Source organism: Chenopodium album, chromosome 8, assembly GCF_948465745.1.
Source record: "Chenopodium album chromosome 8, dcCheAlbu1.1, whole genome shotgun sequence".
Lineage (NCBI taxonomy): Eukaryota > Viridiplantae > Streptophyta > Magnoliopsida > Caryophyllales > Amaranthaceae > Chenopodium > Chenopodium album.
Genome location: NC_137841.1, coordinates 62,843,609 through 62,866,932, shown reverse-complemented (window position 1 = coordinate 62,866,932; position 23,324 = coordinate 62,843,609). Strand labels below are relative to the sequence as shown.

Sequence of the window (23,324 nt, the reverse complement as noted above, 5' to 3'; positions counted from 1 at the left end):
AGATCAAAGTAACATATAAATATCAGTAAAATGTTATACATACGAAATGAAATAAGCAAGAGCGATAATTATCCTCCCCATCCATAATTTTTTAAGTACGTAAATATAAATGACTTACCAGAGGAGGCATGAAATAAAGTGTGCCAGCGTTATCAGCAGGCCAGTGACCATCATGGGCTTGAATACTGGTAAAGAAGTTGATGGCTTTCTTTAGTGTTGTGGTCACTGCTTCCTCTCCTAAAGCAGAAGCTGATTGCTGTAAGTATTGTCCATGTAGGATAGGCGGTATCACTATTTGTATAACTCTTTCGAATTGAATGTTATTCTGATTGAGACCTTCCTGTTAAATTGAGTTTTTGTTGTCAATTATCATACAGTACGTGAATTTGATGGAATTTCAGGTTTACATTTGCAAAGTGTGCTTTTCTCTTATTTGAGGGGATAATGAGGCTGTGCACATAACTCATGTTGTGATTTGAGGATTCTATGTGATGATCAATTTGCTAATTGGTTTCAGAGAGTTTTATAAAGTTGTTCATTTTTGTCGCTTATTGTTGTTTTAGCAGGTTATCACAGGTTTCATCATATTTATTTAAATTATTCAGTTTCAGGTTATCATAATTTTATATGAGTTGGGGAAGTTGATCTGAAATATCTAATGTGTTGAAATTTAAACTTGTTGCTGCTCTTTTTATCTAACCTATTAGTGTATTCCTGTTGTATTCTCGCTATTGCAGTTTAAAAAAGCTCGATTTCTGGTTGCTATTGGGTTTCCCAACTGGAGATTAATGCTGATGAAAGAGACTGGGGTTTTATTCTGCTGGAGCATGGCTCTGAAGCTGTGAGTTTATATATATTCATTTTACCAAGGGTTAAAAAAACATTTATTAGTGGATGGATCATGGATGGCCAGAAGTGTTATACTACTAAGCAATAAAACAGAAATTACTTATCTCTTGATGCGTGAACCAAAGTGACAATAGCCGCGTCGTGGAAAACCACTGACCTAAAAGACGATTCCGCGCTACCTCCCGGTGCAGTAGACTAGAAGCGGTCGCCCTCCAGGATAAGCACGGCGCCGGAGTTTATGTGCACTCACAAACCCGACTGGAACTCGGAATACTTGCCCAGAAAACAGAACAGAAGAAACTCGTGTTTAGATAATTTTAGAGAGGAGAGATAACTGAATGTGTTGTGTGTTTTTGACCGGAAAAAGCAACGAGTATATATAGGCAGAAAAAGGGAGACATGAAACGTAAAACAAGGTACGAATCTGGCTAAGAAAACGACCAGATTCATTCAACCAGTCAACAACGTAAGCAAGAAACAAGGAATTAATTAATCAGCTATAATCAAGGGATTAATGACTGACTTAATTCCGTAATCCCAACAGTCAGAAAAGAATATTCCCAACAGACAGAAAAAGAATATTCTGTTTAACAAGGAAAAAGAAATAAAATTCCTCCAAAAAGATAACAAGGACCCACGCCCGCGCATCGCATTCCCCAAGACCCAAGGCCCGAGCCCGACTCGGCCCGGCTCGGCTCGGCGCGTGCGCGCGTGTGTGTGTGGAGTAACACTTAACTCCCACTCACTCAACTAAGTAGTGTTAAGACACTACAATATAAAAACAAGGAAAAACCTTTCCCCCCCAACCAATGTGGGATTTTCCCCTTTCATTTGTTTTTCTCTCTCTCTTGTTTTCCCCATCCCTCTTATTTTATATCAAGAACTTCCAACAATCCCCCACAGGTTCGAAGATATGAAAAAGAAAGGAAGGAAAAGATGAATTCTGGGCAAAACAAAACAATTGCATAAGTGTCAATGTCTCGCGACTTGAATTAACACATAGTGGACATCAAGCTATGATCCCTCACCTACCAAGTGACTTTCGTCTTGAACTTAATAGGGAGTTAGGAACCCATCACTTTGAGCCACACAATTGAACATGTATAATATTCTGAAATTCCGCGAATAAAGGTGACGCATTATACTGGCCATACGTCCAGCCTGGATGCTCATAGGTGCTCTAGAGTATAAGCCCACGAAATACTCATAGGAAGCGGCCACACTTCCACACCTAAGTAGGTGAACTCCATCAAGTGTGAGCTACAACACACCTCCAAAAATATGGATATGGGTTCATTAAGAGCCATATGCTCAACCTCCTTCTCATTTGTAGCTAAGCACAACAAACATCTAGAGATGGTCCAATAAAAACAAAATGTGCTTCCAAATTATTATATAATGTTCCCCTTTAAACTCATGGTGAGTAGGAGTTCACTATTTCACAATTCATACAACGGGCTTTAGCCCCATCTCTTCCGATGTTTCCAAAACTAGTTTTTTACATAGGCCTTTAGTTAACGGATCCGCAATGTTCTTTTCGGACTTAACATAGTCTAGTGATATCACCCCTTCAGACAACAGATTTCTGACGGCTTTATGCCTCAGACGGATGTGTCTCTTTTTCCCATTATAGGCATGGTTGTGAGCAACAGCAATAGCAGCTTGCGAATCACAATGAAGTGCAACTGAAGGAGCTGGCTTCCCCCACAGCGGAATATCTGCAAGCATGTTCCTCAACCATTCTGCCTCATGATCTGCCAATTCAAGAGCAATAAACTCAGATTCCATAGTAGACATAGCAGTACAAGATTGCTTACAAGATTTCCAGGATACAGCTCCACCACCAAGGGTGAAGACATAGCCACTAGTAGAGTTAACTTCATCATTATCGGATACCCAGTTGGCATCACAAAAACCTTCCAAAACTCCAGGAAACTTGGAGTAGTGCAAACCCCAATCCGCAGTACCCTTAAGGTACCTAAGCAACCTCCTAAGAGCAATCCAATGATCACTACTTGGGTTATGAGTGTACCTGCTCAACCTACTAACAGAATAAGCAATGTCAGGTCTAGTGTAGTTCATTAGAAACATAACACTACCAATAATTCGAGCATACTCAGACTGATTAACTGGATCACCATTATTTTTCTTTAGGTGGAAACTTGGGTCATATGGAGTCTTAACTGGATCGACATTAAATGAGTCAAACTTTTTAAGAAGCTTTTCAACATAGTCTGACTGATTAAGACAGATGCCTTTTGGAGTCCTTTTGATTTTTACTCCCAAAATCACATCTGCCTCACCCATGTCTTTCATTTCAAAATTCGAACTCAAAAACTGTTTTGTCTCATTTACTCGATCCAAGTCAGTCCCAAAAATCAACATATTATCCACATAAAGACAAATAATTACACAACCATGACTATCATGCTTAAAATAAACACAAGAGTCACCTTCATTAACATGAAAACCATTACCAGTCATAGTCTTATCAAATTTGTCATGCCATTGTTTTGGAGCTTGTTTGAGCCCATACAATGACTTGACTAACTTACAAACCTTGTTCTCTTGGCCTGGAACAACAAACCCTTCAGGTTGGACCATATAAATCTCCTCATCCAAGTCACCATTCAAAAAAGCAGTTTTGACATCCATTTGATGAACAACAAGATAAAAAATGCAAGCAAGAGCAATTAAAGTCCTAATGGTTGCAATTTTAGTAACAGGGGAGTAGGTATCAAAATAATCAATGCCAAACTTTTGAGTAAAACCCCTTACCACTATCCTTGCCTTATACTTGTCTATGGATCCATCGGCCTTTAACTTTTTCCGAAAGATCCATTTACAAGTAATGGGCTTACAACCTCTAGGAAGTTCAACCAATTCCCAAGTGTTATTATTGAGAATTGATTGTAACTCACTATCAATTGTTTCTTTCCAAAAAACAACATCAACTGACCTCATTGCCTCATCATAGGTTCTTGGAAAATCTTCCAAAACAAAAATATGCACAAAATCATCATCAATTAAGGAAGATTTAGATAAACAGGAAGTAATAAAATCAGGACCAAAACTGTTTTCCTTTCTTGCCCTTTTGCTTCTCCTTGGCTCTAAAACAGAATCATCGTTAGTAATAGGAGCATTAGCAATAGGCAAACTAACAGAACTACTAGCATGCAATTCACTATCATTAGAAGAAGACATCTTCAAAGGAAAAATGTTCTCAAAGAACTCAGCATCTCTAACTTCAATGATATGACCACCTGCATAAGAGTTGTTAGCACCTTTAACAAAGAAACGATAAGCTGCACTTTGATAAGCATAGCCAATAAAAATAGCATCAACAGTTTTGGGACCAATTTTATCCCTCTTGAAACTAGGTATGCCTACTTTTGCTAGGCACCCCCACACTTTCAAGTATTTCAGGTTTGGCACTCGACCTTTCCATATTTCGTATGGAGTCTTGTCAAGCTTCTTGTGAGGAACCCTGTTCAATACATGACAAGCAGAAAGAATAGCCTCCCCCTACATGTTATTAGGAAGCCCAGAACTAATAAGCATAGAATTCATCATATTCTTTAAAGTTCTATTTTTCCTTTCAGCTATACCATTTTGTTCAGGTGAATAGGGAGCCGTTGTCTCATGAACAATGCCAAGTTGCTCACAAAATGCCTTAAGAGTGTCAGGGCTGTACTCACCACCCCTGTCACTCCTAACCCTCTTGATCTTTTTGTCCAACTGGTTTTCTACCTCAGCTTTATATTTGAGGAACATTTCCTCAGCTTCGTCCTTAGACCTGAGAAGATAAACCATGCAAAAACGTGAACAATCATCAACAAAAGTAATATAATACTTTTTACCCCCTCTACTTTCGTGATTATTAAAATCACCTAAGTCACTATGAACAAGCTCTAGTACTTCAGTCTGTCTATCTACTGATTTAAATGGCTTCTTTGTAAATTTGGCTTCAACACAAACTTGACATTTTGAAAAATCAGTATTAGAAAAACTTGGAATCAAATTTAAGTGTTTAAGCCTTTTAACAGAATCAATATTAACGTGACCTAATCTAGCATGCCATAAATCAATAGACTCAGCAATATAAGCAGAAGAAGTACTAGCATTCTTATTCATAGTGTCAATTTTAACATCAAGAGTAAAAAGCCCCCCATTACAAAATCCCTTCCCCACAAATTCCCCATTGCGAGTAAGAACTAATCTATCAGAATCGAAAGAGAGCTTCAGTCCAGCTTTCATGAGTAAACTGCCAGAAATTAAATTCCTGCGCATTTCTGGAACATGCAAGACATTAGTCAGAGTAAGCAATTTTCCAGAGGTGAGAGTGAGAACGATCTTCCCTTTGCCTTGGATAGAAGCAGAAGCTGAGTTGCCCATGAAGACATTTTCACCTTCAACCTTGTCATAGGTAGTGAACATGTCCTTGTTGGCGCAGATGTGCCTGGTAGCTCCAGTGTCAACAATCCACTCAGCAGCATTACCTGTAAATTTAGCTTCTAAAACAACAGCAACAATAACGTCAGAATCCTCAATAAGATTTGCTTAACTTTGCCCATTCTTCTTCTTGACCCTGCAATCTTTAGCCTTGTGACCAGTCAGACCACACTCAAAACAAGTACCCTTAAACTTGTACTTCTGAATCTTCCCTTTAGGCTTAAGGTTACTGTTTTTGGCTTTGGACTGGTTGTTTGATTTGGGTTCAACAAGGTTGGCTTTGGCAGAAGAAGAGGAAGGAAAAACAGAAGGGGTTTTGTCTTTGATACGGTTTTCCTCCTCGATTTTGAGGTGGGCAGCAAGTTCCTCTAAGGTTAGGTCTTTCTTTTTGTGCATGAGTTGGTTACAAAAATCCTTCCAAGAGGGAGGGAGTTTCTCAATCAGAACAATAGCAAGGGTAGTATCACAAATAGACAGACCTTCAGCAGCCATATTAATACAAACACTCTCATAAGTATGAATCTGATCAATAATAGGCTTATCATCAACAACTTGAAAACTTAACCACTTACTAACACAATAACGTTTAGTACCAGCATCATCAGTTCCATATTTTTTCTCTAAAGCATCCCAAATAGCCTTAGCATGATAAAAACCCATATAAATATCCAACAGACTATTCGACATATAATGCAACAACATGCCCTCACAGGTTCTATCATCCTTAGCAAACTTAACATCACTTTCAGACAAATTATCCTTATCATCAGGTTCAACAATATCATCAAGAACATATGCAACATCAATTTGCTCCAAATAAAAACGCATCCTACCAGCCCAACGTTTATAATTCTTTCCATCTAGAGGTTCTAACTTAGACATATTAGGAATCAGAAACTTGGAAGCCATAATCGTCTTTTAGATTGTTATACTACTAAGCAATAAAACAGAAATTACTTATCTCTTGATGCGTGAACCAAAGTGACAATAGCCGCGTCGTGGAAAACCACTGACCTAAAAGACGATTCCGCGCTACCTCCCGGTGTAGTAGACTAGAAGCGGTCGCCCTCCAGGATAAGCACGGCGCCGGAGTTTATGTGCACTCACAAACCCGACTGGAACTCAGAATACTTGCCCAGAAAACAGAACAGAAGAAACTCGTGTTTAGATAATTTTAGAGAGGAGAGATAACTGAATGTGTTGTGTGTTTTTGACCGGAAAAAGCAACGAGTATATATAGGCAGAAAAAGGGAGACATGAAACGTAAAACAAGGTACGAATCTGGCTAAGAAAACGACCAGATTCATTCAACCAGTCAACAACGTAAGCAAGAAACAAGGAATTAATTAATCAGCTATAATCAAGGGATTAATGACTGACTTAATTCCGTAATCCCAACAGTCAGAAAAGAATATTCCCAACAGACAGAAAAAGAATATTCTGTTTAACAAGGAAAAAGAAATAAAATTCCTCCAAAAAGATAACAAGGACCCACGCCCGCGCATTCCCCAAGACCCAAGGCCCGAGCCCGACTCGGCTCGGCGCGCGCGCGTGTGTGTGGAGTAACACTTAACTCCCACTCACTCAACTAAGTAGTGTTAAGACACTACAATATAAAAACAAGGAAAAACCTTTCCCCCCCAACCAATGTGGGATTTTCCCCTTTCATTTGTTTTTCTCTCTCTCTTGTTTTCCCCATCCCTCTTATTTTATATCAAGAACTTCCAACAAGAAGTTCATCTGATGCTCCTGTAAAGGTCTATTTTGCTTCAAGGAATGACAAACGCTTAGTCGCTTAAGATATCTTCTATAAACAGTCCGAAATATTTTTTTTTTTTTTTTTTTTTTTTTTTTTTTTTTTTTTATCCTCATTGTCCAATGGGAAAAATTACATTGTGACGTTTTTCAAGTGTCATATTAAGTCAGTTATTGATGTCTTTGATTAATTTGTGTTTTGGCATTTTAAGTGTATATAATTGTTCTTTCCGGAGCCTACTCTGTGGAAGTTTTAGGTAATTAAGGATTTTCTTTCCCCTTCTTAAAAGAAATTTGTTTGTATTTTTTTATTTTGTTAGTATTTTTTGTTTTACATTATTCTCGAAGTTTTAGGTATGTTTTCCTTTTAACGAATACTTTTTTATTCACAATAAACTCCCTTCATTGACGTGCTTTAGTAATGTCAGTGAGAATAACTGAAAGCTTTGGGTCTAATTTTTTTTTTTTTTTTTTTTTTTTTTTTGTTATGTGCTAAACTGCTAGCTATAAAATTATCAGAGGATTTGATTCTGAACTGAATTGGTTTATAAAGGTCTGCGGTCTGTTGTCTGTGGATCATAATATTGCGGACCTGTGGTATCATCAACTTATTCTCAAAGTTTTTTTAATTGTCACCTGGTTCTCTATGCTTTTAAAAAATGGCTAACAATCGTTTGTTTGAACATATATTAATTTGCTTGATGTAAATTTAAAGTAGAATGACTGGTTATAACAGAACACCATCTTAGCTTGATTGTTGTCTTTCTACTGCTTAAATTAATTCCTGAAAATTATCTTTCTTTAACTTTACCAGGATGGCTGTTGCTATGCTTGTCAAGAGACATGTTGATGGATTGCTACCTATTGATGTCTGCAACATTGAGCTGGAGGATCAAAGAGGTGTTGTCTCTTTAGTTTCAATTATCGAAAAGTAATTGTATGTGCAAAATTGCCTTATATTTTGTATATGACAGGGCAATAATGATGGGTCTTATGCTGCATATAGCCATATATACAGAAGGAAAGCAGTTAATGAAAACACAGCAATACAAAGTGGTATTAGAGATTTAGAGATGCTTCAAATGGGAGAGGTTCAATGCAGGGAGTTTATTGTGAATAAGAAATTATTTTGTCAGACAATTTCAATTTCTTGTATAACTCTTTTCTTAATATGAAGTTTTTAACACGAGATCCATTGTGTTTTTTCAGAAGGTTTTTTTCTCTCTGTGCCTCGAAACTCATAGAGGTATTTGTCATTCCTTTGTTAATGATAATGTTTTTGGCTTATTTCAATAGTCGAGTCATTTTTGTCAGTATCATTGCATAAACTCCATTTTAAAAAAATATATGTATATTGTTAATAATGTGAAAGATAAATTGGCTACAACTTTTCTTGTTAATTGGTAAGTCTTGTCAGTTAAGTGTTTAGTTTTTAGTTCTATGATGCTTTCTTTATGTTCCAACCAGTGTTAGTGTTTTTGTTAATTAGTTTTTGGTAGGATTATCAAAATATCAATAAAAGATTGTGATGGTTTGTTATCTTTCTGAAATGGATGTAAAAAGTATCATGAATATCTTTTTTTTTTTTTTTTCAAATTATGATAATTTCCGGTTGATGCATGTAATGTTAGATTCCAATTTCTTAGGAGGAACTCTGTATCTTTTTGAGTTAATAAAAGTCTAAAAAATTGGTTTTGATATTCTGAAAATGTCTAGATATCTTAGTTGTGTGATATTTGATACCTCTAATTATAGAAGGTAATGGTTATACAATGATAAATTTTATATAAATAGGTACGGGGAAGGGGGAGGAGCGAAGGAGAGAGGGGGAAAGGGGGGAGAGAAGAGAAACGTAATGATTATACAAGGATAAACATTAATAAAAATATAAAGTATTGCCTGTACATCTCTAAAGAGGTCCATGTCCTTTGGGGGGTGGGTTTTAGGTATAGACACAACTCTAAAGAGCTCCATTTGTGCTTTTATGGTTTTATTTATAGCCTCAGATAAGATGTTGACTTAATTTTTCCTCTAGCTATTTGGTTGAGCTCTTCTTAAGGCTGATATTCATGATTTGTCATTTTATAGTTCGTTAAGGGCTTAGTGGATCAGTAAAGAATATACTTGTAGGCTGTATTTATTGATTGAATTGAAGAACATAGAAAAATTGGGAAGTTGGGTGTTAGATGTGTGTATTGGACGTATAGTTTGTCAAGTTTTATTTCCTGTTAGCAAAAACATACATCGTACTAATGTTTATTGCCTCATTGGGGATTTTCCTATTGTTTATGGGTTTTATATATTGTAGCATGAAATTTAGTAATATCTTCAAAATAACAAATCTATCTGGAATGGATTATTTCATAATTTTGCTAGAGCTTAAATAAACTAGGTGTAAACTTGTATTTATTGTTATTTTTATCATTATTGTTATTATTATCTTTTAGATATTATTATATCACATGGCTTCATGTTTATATTATCTTTTAATTATTATTATTATTATTATTATTATTATTATTAAAAGATAATATTTAATATTTAAACTTAAAAATCTCATTCGCCTGCTTACGTGGCATTTGAATTATTTAATTCAAAAATAAATTAATAATCACTTATTTAATTGGCTAAAATTAAGATTTATAATCCTACATGGCGCGCTAAGAAAATTAAATCCTATGTGGCTCTTTAAAAACTCGGGAAAAAACTCCCCTTAATATATATATATATTAGATAGATTTGAAAATTTCTCAAAAAAAAAAAGAAGCACTTCACTTAGGACAGCCGGTCTCACTTCACGCAGCATAGCGCCTTGCTATTTGCATTCATCCTCAAAAAAAATTATTTCTATTAAATCTTGACCATTTATTTAGTGGAAATTTTTTTTAAAAAAAATATATTTATTATATTATATTTAGAAAAAAAAAAAACTAATCGGTTACCTAATATTCCTTTAACAATGCTCACCTCAATTCTGTTAGAATTTAGGTGAGTGGAAGTAGTGGTGGGATAAAATTTGAAGTATTATTGCATGGGGATTGTACCATCTCTAATCATCTGCAAAACCTTTTTATTTATTTTTTCAATTAAACCTCTTTGCATTGATCTTCATTAAAAACCCAATTCAAAGTGAATTAACAAACTAAAGTTTAATTACTAAATTAAAACAGCTGAAGTAATTTGTTGCCTTCAATCCATTGGTAAAGTATCTTCCTTTTATTCTATCAATTTTTTTTTGGATCCTTACTTTACTTCCACTATAAATTCTCAATTTTACAATTGTAGGAAATTGGTAATTTGCTCCAAAGATTGAATTTTTCTGGGGTTTTGATTTTTGGGTTGATATAATTGTTTCCAATTGATACTGATTGGTTTTACATCCTAATAATTTTTATTTTGGTAATGTGTTAGATAATAGAGCCATGTCTCGCAAAGCTAATCATGGGTATGATTACGACGAGGACGACATTTACGAAGATTATGATGAAGATTATGCATATGATTATGAAGATGATGACGATGATAATGTTCATGTAGAGCATTGTAAGTATTGTCTTGATTCTGAGTGTTTTATAGTATTTTTTAATGCTTATCGTGGCGTTAAGAGTTGGTAAATTAATGTAATTTGTGGCTGATTTCGAAGTATGATTTACAATTTATAGACTAATTATAGAATTCTAGTTGTATGGCCACATTTTAGTATTAGATTGTGTATTGTAGTTATTATATGAAGAGATTCGAAAACTTCTCTACCCTTCTTATCCTATCCTCCATCATTTCCTCCCATTTAATGTGCAATAAAAGTTTGTTTAATAGTCTAGATTACCGGTGATCATTTGTACGAAAATGAAACTATATTTATCTATCCTTGAATTTATTGTTGCAGCTGATGAAGTAGTAGTGAATAAGGAAGCAAATAAGTCCGGGGTTTGGTGCTGTTCTGTATGTACCTATGATAATGAAGAGAGTATGACTTATTGTGAGATATGTGGTGTTCTTCGTTTTCCTCCTTCTGAGAGTAGCAGCAGTAGCGGCGGTATTGATAACAAAACAGGTAATGGAAGTGTAAAAACTTAAAATTTTACTTTTGTGTCAGTATTTTGTTTATATAATCAATTATACAGCCAATATAGTCTTTGTTTGGTTTTGTACGTATTAAGTTCATTAAGCTTAAGGATGATAAGTGGAGAATTAGTTGATATTTTCATTTATTCATCCTTTTGGGGAAGAGGACAGGATGTTTGCAACTTCTGTGAGGGTTTATCTATGTGGTCTATAGCTTCATGTGAATTATTTGAACTGTACTTTAGGGTTATGGTTTACTGTCTTCCTTTTGTGTTTGTTTTAAGCCAATGTCACTATGTTTGACCATTAGTAAGGCTGAAGGGTTGGGACTTTAGACTGCCACCTGTCCAACGAAAAGATACTCTTCCATGAATTGGGAAAGGGGTAGCGTATCGGCTACATTTCTATGTGATCTTATCGCTGCTCAGCTTTGATAAGCACTAGTTTGTGCTTCAAAGTCTGTAAAGTTGCCTTGCTGTGGTACATGTCAGTGTCAACATCCAGTGGCCTTCTAGTTACATTTAGGTTTCTTGTTGTGGAGTGGTTATTTATAGAATAGATCTGTTTGCTGCAGTTGGTGGCACGTGCAAAGGTTCTGGAGTATCCCAGTTGGCCAAGTCTCTTTTTGCATCAGTGTCGTGTCGGACACCCAAAATGGCTGTAGTCTCTCATCCACAGAATTTTTGTAATCTAACTGGAGAAGGCAGTAGATGCCATGACATTAAAAATGTTCAACAACATTATCATGTGTTCTCTGATGGGCAGAGTGCTTCACGTAGCTCCCGCCTCAGCCTCACAACTATAGGTCTGCTAGATATTCAAAAGCAAGAATGTCCTAATAGGAAATTATTTAAGATCTTTTTTTGGCACCGTGATAGTTGTCATAATTATGGAATCACTCATAATAAGGTTGCGGAGCCTTTTTACTGAATATTTTCTGATTTTACATGGTTCTTATCAGCCCCATTCAAGTTCGATGTCCCTTCACCAGATGATATCATCTCCTTGAATACAGTTAAAAAAGGTACACAATGTTGACTGCAAGAACATTCTAGTTTACCGCTGTCGTCTCCTATCATATGCATGTGGCAGATGAGTTGTCACTTAGGCGTTAACTGTTGCTTGTGTAGCATGTGATTTCTTTTTTATCCTTCTCATTTTACCCTCCTTTGAATCCTTTGCCACTGCATTTTCAGTTATTAATCAAAGCATCCTTTATTGTTTGCAAAACGTGTGCTTGTGTGTGTCTAAAATGTGCGAATGTGTGTCGTTACAGATTTCAGATAATGAAGATTCAAATAGAACGTTGATCACTTAATTATGAATCAATTTACGTAACTTTGTTTGCAGTTAACTTAACTATCAGTTTCCCACTAGGATTAGTCATCAATAGAGGTGGTTATTGGACAGGGTAGCCCAATAATAATAGGGTCAGAGCCAAGCTAATAGGGCTTTTAATGGACAGGGCTATTAATGGACAGGACCCTTATTAGGTAGGGTCAATATGTATTTTCAATTTAGTTGATAAAGAAAATACATAATGTAAAAATAATTATATAGATTAATTTGTATTCATATGTATTTAATAATGGTTTTGTCCAATATTTATTTTAATTGATATTTAGTAGGCCCGCCCATTATCGACCCGCGACCCGCATTGACCCGACCCTATATTGACCTTATAAAATGTGACCCTCTTTCACCCTGACCCACAACCGACCCGCACCGACCCTGACCCGACCCGCCCAATAACCAGGTCTAGTCATCAATGAGAATTTAATTTTTGACCTTGTAGAGTAACACTGGAGTATTCATTTTACAGATATTATTACAGGATTAAAATTCTTGATATTGGTTTAGTCATGGGTTCTTCTAGTAATTTTTTTGTTAAACTAATTCTATATGCTCCATTTTAAAAAAAAAAAAAAAAAAAAAGTTATAACATTTGCAACGTTTAGGGGACGCACTTTTTTTTAGGAGAATGGAGAGATGGTAAAAGGGTATCAGGTTATAAGGAGATAGATAGAGAAGACATAGCCGGATTTTGTAATGCAACTTCAAAATAAGGGGAGACCCCCAAAAAAAAAAAAAAAAAAAAAAAAAAATGGAAGTAGCTGTTTGCTTGTTACCTGGCTTATCAGTGGATATTCTAACTCATTCTCCAAGATGTGTATTGTGTGTTGTTCGAATCTGAAAAGGGATAGAAAGTTGTTCAAATCTGAAAAGGGATAGAAAGTAAAGTGAGATCTAGTTGCTTTAAATTTGCAAATTGGAGGGTAGAATTGGTGATGTTGTAAGAAAATATCTTAGGGCTTTTATATCCTGCATGGTGAGTTGACTTAGACAAGGTAGTCTTTGAGTTTGTCTGACCATCAGCTGGCCACTGTAGAGGGAAGTCAACAGGCATTCGGCCATGCAAACAATTGCTAATTTTGATTCTAATAATATGTTGGGAAATATTATGACTATTGATCATGATGCAGTTTTGATCTTTGTCAAATGCTGAGAACATATTGTGTCCAGCTCCCTTATTCTTCATACAGAGTCCCCACATCCCTCCTTTTCTTGGATTCACACCTGTGTCAGATTTGTATCCTGAAGTCCAAACACTGAACCAATAGAGCTATATCCTTGCCTCTCCTTTGAATTCTGAAGTGTTGTTACGTACTAATACTTTAGGGCAGTTCAGTTTAGTAGGCAAGCACCAACCTGAAGTTCTATGTGAATTCTTCGTCTGGGTTTCCAGTTTCCCTGTCTGTAGGGCCTAGGGGACAACCTATGTAGCATTGTAGCAAGTAGTCAAAACTCTTCTTGTATTATGTTTTGCCTTTCTTTTTATGGGTACAAAGTTTATATGTATTGAGCTAATTATGTCTTATATATGAATTTTTAGCTATTGTAAGACTTATAATATTTGATGTTTATGAATAGTATGCTTTCTGTTATTCCTGTAAAGATCACAAGAATTTTTTTTTGGGCCTTGTATAAATTTGCGTACTGTTGTCTTAGCGCTTAACTTTATTTATTCAGGATCTGCTGGTGCTCCCCCAGGTTTTCCTGCGAACAATACAGCTACAATGACACAGTCTAGTGCAAGACAAGTTGATAGTTACATTGAAATTGAAAGAACTAAACCAGAAGATCACAGTTTTGCCTCAACTTCAAAATCTTCAAGTAACAATGGTATGGCTGAGGGTCCATCTAGATCTATAAGATCTGAAAAGTCCCCCGCTAGGGACCCAAAATCTAAACACAATAGTGTAGGTGGGAGTATTTCTCCAGCTAATGGAGCAGAGCCTGAGAATCTTGCTAGTGACATAAATCATATGTCTATAGATAGTAAGCCTGGTTCATCCAAACTTGTTATTCCTAAGAAAAACCTTGCACAGTACAAACCTGAGAAGTGGATGCTACCTGACAATGTAGATGGTGTAATGGCTCAACTAAATCTTGCTATTGTAAGTATCTGATGCCAATTATTAGCTCTTTGGTTGCCATTTTGTTTAGGGAAAGATTATATAATGCCGTTGGTGGTGCCACAGGTTGGCCATGTGGATTCTGGAAAGTCAACACTGTCAGGAAGGCTCTTACACCTCTTGGGCCAAATATCTCAAAGGCAAATGCACAAATTCGAAAAAGAATCCAAACAACAGGTAAATTATTGATATGTATCAGTTTAAAGCTTTTTTCTCTGATCATGTCTTTTTTGCCTCTCACAATTAGTTATACATTTGTGTGACCGTTTAGGGAAAAGGTTCCTTTGCCTATGCTTGGGCTCTGGATGAGAGTGCCGAAGAAAGGGAACGGGGTATAACAATGACAGTAGGTGTTGCTTATTTTGACACCAAAAAGTATCATGTGGTTGTGCTAGACTCTCCTGGACATAAAGATTTTGTCCCAAATATGATATCTGGCGCAACCCAAGCAGATGCTGCGATTCTTGTTATAGATGCTTCAGTTGGTGCATTTGAAACGGGTATGGATAATACTGGTGGGCAATCACGGGAGCATGCACAGCTTATCAGAAGTTTTGGTGTTGATCAAATTATTGTTGCTGTTAATAAAATGGATGTTGTGGGTTACTCCAAGGAACGATTTGAATTGATCAAGCATCAAGTTGGATCATTTCTTCGTCAGTGTGTCTTCAAGGAATCTTTCATCTCGTGGGTTCCTGTGAGTGCTATGGAAAATCAAAATATGGTGGCTGCAGCTTCAGATTTACGGCTAAATTCCTGGTGAGTGTGTACTTATTTAAATCAGAGTCATAAAATCCAACCTTGTGCTTTCCATTACGAAGGTGTAGGTTTTTACGTACTTTGGTGGCCAGATCTAATTGCTCAAGAACTGTAGTGGTGATTGACTTAGGCCTTAATGTAATGTATGTGGTGTTGGTTCCAATAAAAAAATCTTGAACTCTATTAGGCCTTGTAGTCTTCAGTTTATAGATGTTTGTATTTTATTCCTTGAAGATATTGGAGTAAGTTATAAAAGAGAGCAACATTCAGAGGAGATTTCTGATTGAATTATTATGTTGACAATGTACTACGTATAACACTGTCATGTTCTGGAACTCCTGTGCTGCTATCTGCTTATTGATTATGATTTGTTGTGATGCTTGATATGCAGGTACAAGGGATCTCATCTTTTGGATGCAATAAATTCACTTTGCCCACCTAAGAGAGACTATGAAAAACCCCTGCTCATGCCCATTTGTGATATTGTCAAGACACATTCGATGGCTCAGATATCTGCATGTGGTAAGCTAGAAGCTGGAGCCCTTCGTAATGGATGCAAGGTATATATCACTATGAGCTTTGAGAAAATGTCTTTTTATCAATACCTTGACCGGCTGTGGACAATCTTTAACATTTTCTTTTCTTTTTTCCACTTTCTTTTGTATCATCCTCCTGATGGCCTACAACTCCAACTAGTATCTGACCAAGCCATGGAATTTGACCAGTATCATTACCACCCAAAAACCCGAATATTGCAGTTGAAGCCTTGAAGGCGCAGATTTGAGATAAAACCTTGATCTAAAATTAATGGAAAATCTTAAATTGAGATAAGAGAGTTATAACCCAAAAGTATCAATTAAAGAAGGAAAACTATCACTTATCTAAAATGACAACATTGATGGATAATTTAACGGAGAATGTTAAAATGAGATTACAGAGAAAACCTTGAAAATTGCATACAAATGTTGCAATTTGGAAAAGTTAACAAAGTAACAGAGTAATACAAGTTGAACTAGGAGATTTTCTGTAATTGGGTTAATTGTTTCTTTTTACATCAAGATTGAAGTTTTGCTGGTTTTGTGGGTTTTTTTTTTTGTTTTTTTTTTTTTTTGTTCCCATATTTTTTCTTGTATGAGTTTAGGAGTTGAGTGACGAACGAGATATGGGAGGGGCTTCATGTTTCTATAATGGGCGTGCAGAAGGATGTGTGTATTTTAATATACTCGTGTCAATTTTTAGGACGAAAAAGAATGGTTATACTTATGTATGTAACTATGTATAATGTATGCTAGAATAACAAGATGTATATGTGTTTTTCATGCTTCTCATTGGATCCCAGTATACTTCTAAATATAGATTTCCCCTTAACATGATATCATAACTCTCTCTACTTGCTCAGAATCACAGTCAATAACTCAATATTGGAATGCAGGTTTTAGTTATGCCTGTAGGGGAAATAGCAACGGTACGCTCCATTGAGTGCAACTCCCAACCTTGTGCCGTTGCAAGAGCTGGAGAGAATGTTTCTGTTGTTCTACAGGGCATTGATGCTGCTCATGTGATAGCAGGGGGAGTGTTGTGTCATCCAGATTATCCTGTGAGAGTTGCATCTCATTTGGAGTTGAAGATTCTTATCTTTGATATAAAAATCCCTATTTTGATTGGTTCTCAGGTGAGCATCATTGTAGTTTGTGTAATTTACCAATTACTAAAATTGTAATGGGAACTTATAGTTTAGTTCCTATGAAATGCAGTTGGAGTTCCATATCCACCATGCCAAGGAAGCGGCTAGAGTTGTGAAAATAGTATCATTGCTTGACCCCAAAACTGGCAAGGAGACAAAGAAAGCACCCCGCTGTCTTGTAGCAAAGCAGACTGCTATAATAGAGGTCAGATACGATTTTTCTCTTTCGAGTTTTTTTGTGGATGATAATCTTTTTGCAGTAGTCTTCATTTCTTCAAGTGTTCAACATCAATGAATAGTTATTTCCTGTCATTTCAGGTAGCTTTACAAGACTCAATTTGTGTTGAGGATTTCACCAGCTGTAAAGCTCTTGGGCGGATTTTCCTGCGTTCATCAGGAAGAACCATAGCAGTAGGGGTAGTGACACAAGTGATTGATGATCAGAAATAACAGTAGTCTTTTGGTTTGTACATTGTTATAGTTCTAAATTCAAATATTAGATTGTAGGTCTCAGATTATAAGCACACAGATGAAATGTGAGGGTTTTTTGGGCAATCAGTTGCAACTCTTACAAGGAGGCGTAAGCGTACAACTTTACAAAATAGTTTAAGTATTACATACGATTGGGGGACATCACCAGCTTTCTTGTGTAATCATCGGTTGATGATCCACCCTACTGTAATTCACAAGTTTTATTTATTTTCCATTTTTAAGCTAGTTGTAAAGAATCCCTTTCATTTATTGTTGATCAGTATCTCAATATTTTTTTTTCTCAATAAGATTAGTGATGAAAACAAAGTTGAACATTGTTATTGAAGAATCATAGAAGGCATTGCAGTTTTATTAAGCGTGTAGATCTACTATGGAGTGTGGACAATAGTTCACATTAAACTTCGGCTGTTAAACATTTTAAATGCCAATTATAACTTTATAATATTGTATGGAGTGTAATACTGAATTTATGATGAAAATAAATTGTTAATACTATTTCCTTGGGATAGAGTGTAATGATTTGATGTTTATTTTCTTATATGTCATTGTAAAAAATGTCCTGAGAGTATGAATATAAAGTAATGATTTAATTACAATTAATATACTTGTAATACAATAACTATATGTAATATACTTGGTACAAAATTGCACCAAAGAACGTATTATGGAACGGTGAGAACCTAGCCATCTTTACAGTTCTATATACAAAATCCTGCCTATACATATAATACAACGTATGACAATTGACAAAGCTAGGGTCTGACAAACCCTGTTTGTTCTACAAAAGGAGAAGGGCTCCAATTTTCCTCCTTGTTCCAGCATATACAAGGTACGAATTCATCAGCAGCCAGTAAACTCCCAGCTTCAGTCATATAAAATCGAATTACTCCAAGAAAGCAGAACATCGCGTGCCATACTTGGCAAGTCTGCAAGTTTAGTATACCTTAATCAACTCCAACACTTTATTCAGAATATTCAATGTTTCACACATGTCAACAGAAACTAACCTCGAGCAACTTCCGCAGCAACAGTCGGTACATCCACTTGATCCTCAACCAAACGGTACACATCTATAAGCTGCAGCATAACAGGCCAATGATAAGAAACACCCAAAGTTTGATAGGAGGAAAGAGAATTTTAATACGATACCTCTTGTATATGAAGCTTTGAGTCTTCAGTGATAGCAAGAACAAGCTGTCCACGAATCCCCTCATCGATCAAGAACAGTCGTGTTCCGTCCTTGATGGTGTCTGTAAGATCCAACTTGGAGGTTGCTTGTTCATTCCCTTTCCTTTGACAGAGGACAAATAAAAAAGTTTTGTAAGGTGGTAAAGAATGGTTTTCTCGATTATTGCTATGTATTACACAGCGTCAGAATTTCAAGCTCTCAACAGGACACTAGAATAATGACAACATAATAAGTGAATTTGACTTGAAATAAGCATGAGCAAGGAGGCGATCATCTAAAGCACCTGGATAAGACGATGACGAAGAGCAGGATTTGGATCTGTAAGAAGACGCTTCGCCACATATGGGTAAGCTACATAGATAGTTTCAAACAATAAGCATATAAAAATAAATAGTCAGAATATAAAGAGTTAATCATAAATCATCTCAGAGCTTGAATAAGCTATCAGCATGAAAATAAAAAATAAACTCGTAGGAATAAGTCGCCTACAATTTACAATCAATCAATCAATCAATCAAAGCCTTAATCCCAAAAGTGGGGTCGGCTAACATGAACCAAATTTGATTATTCCGTGTAGTCATCAACATAAATCTTTCTCCTCCATCCCTTACGATCCAAAACTTCATCCTCACGTAAATCCATGCACTTCATATCCTTCCTCACTCCTTCCAACCAAGTCATCTTTGGTCTCCCTCTTCCTCGTTTAATCCCTCCATGGTCCCACTCTTCCACTCTTCGCACCGGTGCACCCTCGGGTCTCCGTCTTACATGTCCAAACCAACGCAGACGATTTTCCCTTAATTTATCTACAATGCCCGCCACACCTACTTTCTTGCGAATAACCTCATTTCTGATTCTATCTCTTAAAGTGTTTCCACACATCCACCTTAACATGCGCATTTCCGTAACCTCCATCTTTTTAATATGCTCTTTCTTAGAAGCCCAACATTCTGTACCATAGAGCAACACTGGTCTTATGGCAGTCCTGTAGAATTTTCCCTTCAACTTTAAGGGAATGCTGCGGTCGCATAGCACTCCCGTGGCCGCTCTCCATTTAAGCCACCCTGACTTAATCCTGTGGGTCACGTCTTGATCAATGTCACCATTCTTCTGGATGATCGACCCTAGGTACTTAAAACATTCACTCATGGTCAAATCCTTTCCATCCAAACTCACCACTTCATTGCTTGTCCCCCTCTGAGTGCCAAAACGACATACCAAATATTCAGTCTTACTCCGACTTAGCTTAAACCCTCTAGATTCCAACCTTTGCCTCCATTGCTCCAACTTGACATTAACCCCATCCTTAGTCTCATCCACCAAAACGATATCATCTGCGAACAGCATACACCATGGAACCTCATCTTGAATTGGTCTAGTTAATTCGTCTAGAACCGTTGCAAAAAGAAAAGGGCTTAATGCAGACCCTTGATGCAATCCGATTGTAATAGGGAAATCTTTTGTCAACCCTCCGCATGTCCTCACATTTGTTGACACATCCCGATACATATCCTTAACTAGGTCTACATACCTTCGTGGGATACCTTTCTTCAACATTGCCCACCAAAGTATCTCTCTTGGCACCTTGTCATATGCCTTCTCTAAATCAATAAAGACCATATGAAGATCTTTCTTCTTTCCCCTATAAAACTCCATCATTTGTCTTATCAAATGGATTGCCTCCATAGTAGATCTCCCAGGCATAAAACCAAATTGGTTATCTGAAATGCTTGTGCATGCCCTCAACCTTTGTTCAATCACCCTTTCCCACAACTTCATAGTATGGCTCATAAGCTTAATTCCTCGATAGTTAGAACAATCTTGAGCGTCTCCTTTGTTTTTATAAACCGGGACCAAGGTGCTCTTCCTCCAATCTTGTGGGATCCTTGTAGCCGTCCATATCTTGTTGAAAAGGTTTGTTAACCAATCAATACCAATCTTACCCAAACACCTCCACACCTCTATCGGTACCCCATCAGGGCCAACCGCCTTCTTAGGTTTCATCTTCCTCAGTGCAATCTCCACCTCTACTCTCCTAATCCTTCGCACATACTCCATGTTGATTTCTTCATCACTCATAGAGGTATCTCCTATCACAACTCCATTACTTCCATTAAATAATTCATCGAAGTACCCCTTCCACCTGTCCTTGATGCCCTCCTCTTGCACTAGGACCATTTGGTTCTTATCTTTGACACACTTCACCATGCCAATATCCTTCCTTGCCTCTTGTCTTCTCTTTGCCATCTTATAAATGATCCTTTCTCCCTCCTTGGAATCAAGCTTTTCATAAACCTCCTGATATGCCTTTTCTTTTGCTTGGCGAACAGCTGCCTTTGCCTTACTCTTAGCCTCCTTATACGCTGCAAAGGTTTCATCACTCCTACATTTTCCTAAGGCTTGATAGCATTCCCTTTTTTGCTTAATTACTGCTTTCACCTCTTCATTCCACCACGAAGTATCTCTCTGTACCGAAGTTCTTCCCCTTACTTCCCCTAAGACCTCTTTGGCCACTCTTAGGAAACAGTTCTTCATTCGTAACCAGGTCATGTCCGGATCCACCTCTCCATCCCAATCCGCTTCTTCAATTACCTTTTCTGTAAAAACCTTAGCTTTTGCATCCCTTAGGGTCCACCATCTTATCCTTGGTTCTTCTTGTCTAACTTTTTTCTTCGCCTTCTCTTTCAGACGAATAGTCATTACCAATAGCCGGTGTTGGGTGACCACACTCTCCCCTGGGATAACCTTACAGTTTATGCAACTTTGTCTATCTATGCTCCTTGTGAGCAGGAAGTCTATTTGAGTTGCATTTGCTCCATTCCGAAAAGTTATCAAGTGTGAATCCCTCTTCTTAAACCAAGTATTAGCCAAAATTAAATCATATGATTGGGCAAAATCCATAATAGCTTCACCACCGGCGTCCCTCTGCCCATACCCAAAGCCTCCATGGACACTCTCATAGCCATCTCGGCTCGCCCCAACGTGCCCATTTAGATCCCCTCCAATATATAACTTCTCTGAGTGGTGGACACCCTGCACCACCTCGTCTAGGTCCTCCCAAAATTGTCGTTTCTCTTCTGCATCTAAACCCACTTGGGGAGCATAAGCACTGATAACATTCACAATCTCCTTGCCACATAGCAACTTCAGCCTTATCAACCTATCGTTCTTCCGATAGACCTCGATCACCTCTTTTGCCAACCTCTCATCGAGAACCACACCAACTCCGTTCCTAGCTCCACCATTCCTTGTTCTGTGGCTCGTTTCTTGCCCAACATACCATACCTTATACCCCAAAACCAAGCCTCGAGCTCCTTCTCCTGTCCATCTTGTCTCTTGGAGGCACATGATGTTCACGCGTCGTCTTTTCATTACTTCTACCAATTCTGCTGATTTTCCCGTAAGAGACCCCACATTCCAAGAACCAATCCGCAAACTAAATTCTTTTCTCCCACGCTCCCTCCTGATCCCAACTCCAAGTCCTTGATTATTTGACACCACAATTGGGCAATATGGCGCGTCGCTTCTGGGCGACGACCTAGCAACCCTTACATACTTATCACTGCACCCGGGTCTGGGAAGTGCAGCGCGTCGCTCAGTAGGGAACGCCCCAATGGCACGCCCTTGCTCATTTGACACCACACTCGGGCAATGTGGCGCGTCGCTTCTGGGCGACGACCTAGCAACCCTTGCATACTTATCACTACACCCGGGTCTAGGAAGTGCAGCGCGTCGCTGAGTAGGGAACGCCCCCACGAAAATATCTGTTTGGCTCATGTCATGGGATGTGACGAAGTTTTATACTGGCTGTCACTGGCCTACCGTAACCCTCCTCCTTTATCCAGGCTTGGGACTGGCAGCGGGAAACCCACTGGCGGAGTTTCGCCTACAATTTACAGAATATAGTTAAGTCTTGGACAAACACATCAATATACGAAGTATCATTTTATACTTCTGAAGCAAGTCACTTGACTACCCTCTTGAGCGAGATGGACATTTCAAGAAAATACAGATCCTCAACCAGCAATGTTGGGAAAACCAGCTATCGCTAGAGCAACAGAAATAATAGAAAACTTGACTATTAAAGATCCGGTTTGCCTGAGTTAGACAAAGGTGTCAATATGCATAGACAAATGATAAAGTATACTTGGCTCTGCTCTCTTCTGGGACATAAGACCTATAGCTTATCATGAACTCCCTCATAGATCAAGCATATCAACCCATGAAGCATTTACTTTTCACATAAGTTTTCAAGAAGCATTTTGAATTGATTGTTTACTGAAACCCTTCTTTTTACAAACAGAATGTTTAATGATAGATGTTTCCATGATTATCTCATAAGAAACCCAACACATATAATTCTAGTTAGGTACTTTAAAGGAAATAGAGATCTCAACACAAGTGAATCACATAATCCGAGCCATCAAGCATTCAACCTAAATCTGTATAAATATGCTTCTTCGGTCAATCAACAAACAATTCTACTAGTGGGTATTTACATAAGGCTGATATTCATGATTTGTCATTTTACAGTTCGTTAAGGGCTTAGTGGATCAGTGAAGAATATACATTGTAGGCTGTATCTATTGATTGAATTGAAGAA

General features: G+C 37.3%; 1 protein-coding gene and 1 long non-coding RNA gene across 2 annotated transcripts; one reads left to right on the top strand and one right to left on the bottom strand.

The window, feature by feature from the left end:
• Window positions 1-10,233: 10,233 nt before the first annotated feature.
• Window positions 10,234-17,788, top strand: LOC145641960 (uncharacterized). The gene is made up of 12 exons (XM_081692995.1): window positions 10,234-10,256; window positions 10,468-10,599; window positions 10,943-11,110; window positions 11,696-11,926; window positions 12,083-12,145; window positions 14,152-14,579; window positions 14,664-14,774; window positions 14,869-15,356; window positions 15,748-15,916; window positions 16,789-17,028; window positions 17,111-17,245; window positions 17,359-17,788. Exons 2-12 carry the CDS (start codon window positions 10,479-10,481, stop codon window positions 17,488-17,490), a joined length of 2,286 nt encoding a protein of 761 aa, XP_081549121.1. The 5' UTR covers window positions 10,234-10,256; window positions 10,468-10,478; the 3' UTR covers window positions 17,491-17,788.
• Window positions 17,789-18,248: 460 nt separating this feature from the next.
• LOC145641963 (uncharacterized) lies at window positions 18,249-18,721 on the bottom strand. The gene is made up of 3 exons (XR_014115601.1): window positions 18,682-18,721; window positions 18,540-18,609; window positions 18,249-18,458 (listed from the first exon to the last, which is right to left on the bottom strand). It is a non-coding gene; the product is annotated as an uncharacterized LOC145641963 (long non-coding RNA).
• Window positions 18,722-23,324: the final 4,603 nt, after the last annotated feature.

Bases quoted from the DNA above. Each gene is read 5' to 3' on its own strand.
- LOC145641960 (XM_081692995.1), top strand. From the start codon at position 10,479: ATGTCTCGCAAAGCTAATCATGGGTATGATTACGACGAGGACGACATT. The intron at 15,917-16,788 runs GTATATATCACT...ATTGGAATGCAG, and splicing joins CCCTTCGTAATGGATGCAAG to GTTTTAGTTATGCCTGTAGG. The intron at 17,246-17,358 runs GTCAGATACGAT...CTGTCATTTCAG, and splicing joins AGCAGACTGCTATAATAGAG to GTAGCTTTACAAGACTCAAT.